The sequence below is a fragment of the Cenococcum geophilum genome (genome assembly GCF_001692895.1).
Source record: "Cenococcum geophilum 1.58 unplaced genomic scaffold K441scaffold_63, whole genome shotgun sequence".
In the NCBI taxonomy this organism is placed as follows: domain Eukaryota; kingdom Fungi; phylum Ascomycota; class Dothideomycetes; order Gloniales; family Gloniaceae; genus Cenococcum; species Cenococcum geophilum.
Window position 1 is genome coordinate 509,461 of NW_027137621.1, and position 2,957 is coordinate 512,417.

Genomic DNA, 2,957 nt, shown 5'->3' on the forward strand with positions numbered 1-2,957 from the left:
CTTTAAGTATAATAGGCTATAGCCTATAAAAAGGGTAAAGGATTTCTAATATAATAGCGGAAAGGAATCCTATCTTATTAAGTAGGAGCCTAGTATAATTAAGTTTCGCTAGCTTATAGAGAGGTACTCTAGGGAGTTACTTAAAGATATAGCTAAGTTATATAATCCTATAATTCTAAATAACGGACTATACCGCGACCCTTATAATATTATATTGTGGAAAGTAAACTAGTCTAATACCTAGGTTTTAGTTTTTAAGTTAAAAGGGGCAGGTAAATTAATTTACGATTATTGGATGGGAATTGGCGGTATTAGGTAAGTTTTTATACTAATAGTACTTTAATTTTCGGCTTATCTAGTTATAGGTGCCCAGAGACTCGTAGATAATTTAAATAGTGGATTAGGAAATATAAATAGATAGCAGAGATTATAAAATTTATTAGATAATAATCTATAAGTATTAGGTCTATTCTTTTACCTATTTAATTTATTTAGCAATATATATACCCGAAATCTATAGTATTCTTTAATAATTTAGGTAAAATATATATATCTATAGAGCGTAATTAAGTTTTAGCTTACATTGCTAGGTGCTATAAAAAATAAAGGATAAAGGATAAGGGCCTTAATAGTTTTTAATTATTAGTAGGATTAATTTTAGCGGGTTAATATCGTAATATTTCTAGATTTAAGTGTGGATAATATACACTAAGGTAAAAATAATGCAATCTTAAATTTGTTAGATCTCTTAGAATACCTTAATATTTTTCCTATTTACGGCTTAGCTAAAATTTAGCAACCTAAATTTATAGATCTTTCCTATTATTAGCGCCGTATTATATCTTATTAGAGGAAGCGCTTTATTGCTAAACTTATAGGGGTTGTATACTAAGTTAGAATTACTAAAACAGTATCTATTATTTAGAATACTTTTTGTTTTCTTATTTAGATTTCCTACTTTATAAAATTATAAAATTAAATCCTAAAACAAATTCCTAAAACGCTAATAATACCCTATATAATAGGCTGCTAGCGCCTACCTAGCTAGTTAAGCTAAACTAGTAATAAGATCTAATCCTATAATAAAGACATTAATCCTCTCCTTTATCTACTTTGCGTTTGCTTTAACGTAGTTAATCTCCTTTAATTAATTTTTACCTAGTCTTATAGACCTAATCCTAGGGGCGCAAGTAGGTTAAGAGCTTATATTTTAGTAAGTTATACCCTTATAAGTCCTATTTTATAACGCTAAATCTCCTTAGGTTATTAAACTCTTAAAATGCTATATATAAAACCACGTTAAGTTTTTAGAACTTAACTTTTTTTCTAATTTTGGCTATAACCTAACCACATAACTACGCAGGCAATTAGATGGCCCGGCTTAGGATTCCTCTAAGTACGCCAAACGGAACGGCCGCTATTTAATAGTAAGAATCTCTAACTTATTATTTAGAAGCTATAGCTAACCCTTTAAATTAAGGTAATGCGTTAGTGCGGAGGCTATATTATTCACGCTGTTAAAGATTTTTAGCGGAGTAGGCGATTATAAGGCCTTTTAAATAGATAGTAAAAGCGCTTAAGTTATGGTAAATTATAAAGGAAACCTTATTTAGGTAGGAATACTAGTACTACTAATAACTTGCTAGCCTATTAACTCTTCTAAAGAGATTTTAGAGGCAATATACTTATAGTATATTAGTAGATTTCCTGGAATTAGTTATAATATAGTTAAATTAGTTTTTAAATTCAATCTTTAAAATAGTTAAAGTAATATTATTCTTTACTCTACTTATAACTAACTTATAGATAGGGGCTAAAATTTAATTCCTGTTAAACGGACGATTAGGAATAAGAACTCTATTTTATTAAAGAGGGCTAGAAGCTCTCTATATATATAAGGTAGGTCTAGGCAACTGAGATAAATATTATATGTAATTAAGACAAAATAGGTAATAGAAATAGGTGGTGAGATATAGGGTACTAGGCATTAAAGATAGTAGTAAAATAGTAGTAAGGAAATCTAATTTAGGTTAATAATTCCTCTTAAAACAAGTTCTATTTACCCCTATATTACATCTACCTAGACTATAAGAAGCCCTAGAAATACCCCCATATATCTACTATAGCCGTTTAGGTAGATTTTTACGTTATTCGCAATTAGGGGGGGAATAGTAGATAATGTTGGCGTTAATCGCCAAACTATATCTCTTATATTTGTTAGCTAAGTTAATATAATTTAAGTTATTGAGTTCTATTTAATTTAAGGAAGAGGGTATACTATTATAGAGGATAATAGGGCTTAACTTCCTAAAGTAAACCCTAAAGCGTTTTTTATAAATTTCTCCTTAGCTTTACTAGTATTTAAGCCAAACACTATACTAGTATAGTAATAGGATTTCTTAATAGTTTAAGCACAGTAGAACTATTACGGGGCGTGTGTTTTTACCTTATAATTAGCTAGGAATTTCCCGCTTATATTTACTAGATTAAATTAATTAAAACCTATATTAAACTAAGTATTATTTTAACAAAGGTCTCTAAAACGGCTTTGCGTTAAGGTATAGTTAAGGTTAAGAAAATTAAATCTTAATATTGTCCCAACCGTAGCGTTAAGCGTATTTAAGGAAAAAGATAAATTCCTATAGTCTCCAATAGTTATATAAGTAGTAGGTTTTATAAGTAATAGAAGTTCACTAGCTAAGGAACTCTATATACCTGCTATAATTCCTAAAGATCGCCTGCCTATTATACTGCTTATTTAATAGATTAATAAGTTATAAAATAATACTGCTTTAGCACCCTTTAGTAAAATAGTATACTAAATTAAAGTGGCGATAATAAGAGTGGAAATAATAAATAGCTGCATAATACTTTAATTTGATAGGTAGATAATAGCTTTAATAGATATTTATATAAGATATTAGAATAAAATCCTTAAATAAGTAATCTAGTAACGT

The 2,957-nt window shown here is 28.5% G+C and overlaps 1 protein-coding gene across 1 annotated transcript; it reads right to left on the minus strand.

Annotated features, from left to right (window-relative positions):
* Positions 1 to 2,524: 2,524 nt before the first annotated feature.
* On the minus strand, positions 2,525 to 2,680 carry K441DRAFT_586629 (uncharacterized protein; the record flags this gene model as incomplete). Its single annotated transcript, XM_067644642.1, has 1 exon — positions 2,525 to 2,680. A coding segment is annotated over one exon (156 nt), but the record flags the coding sequence as incomplete, so codon positions are not given.
* Positions 2,681 to 2,957: the final 277 nt, after the last annotated feature.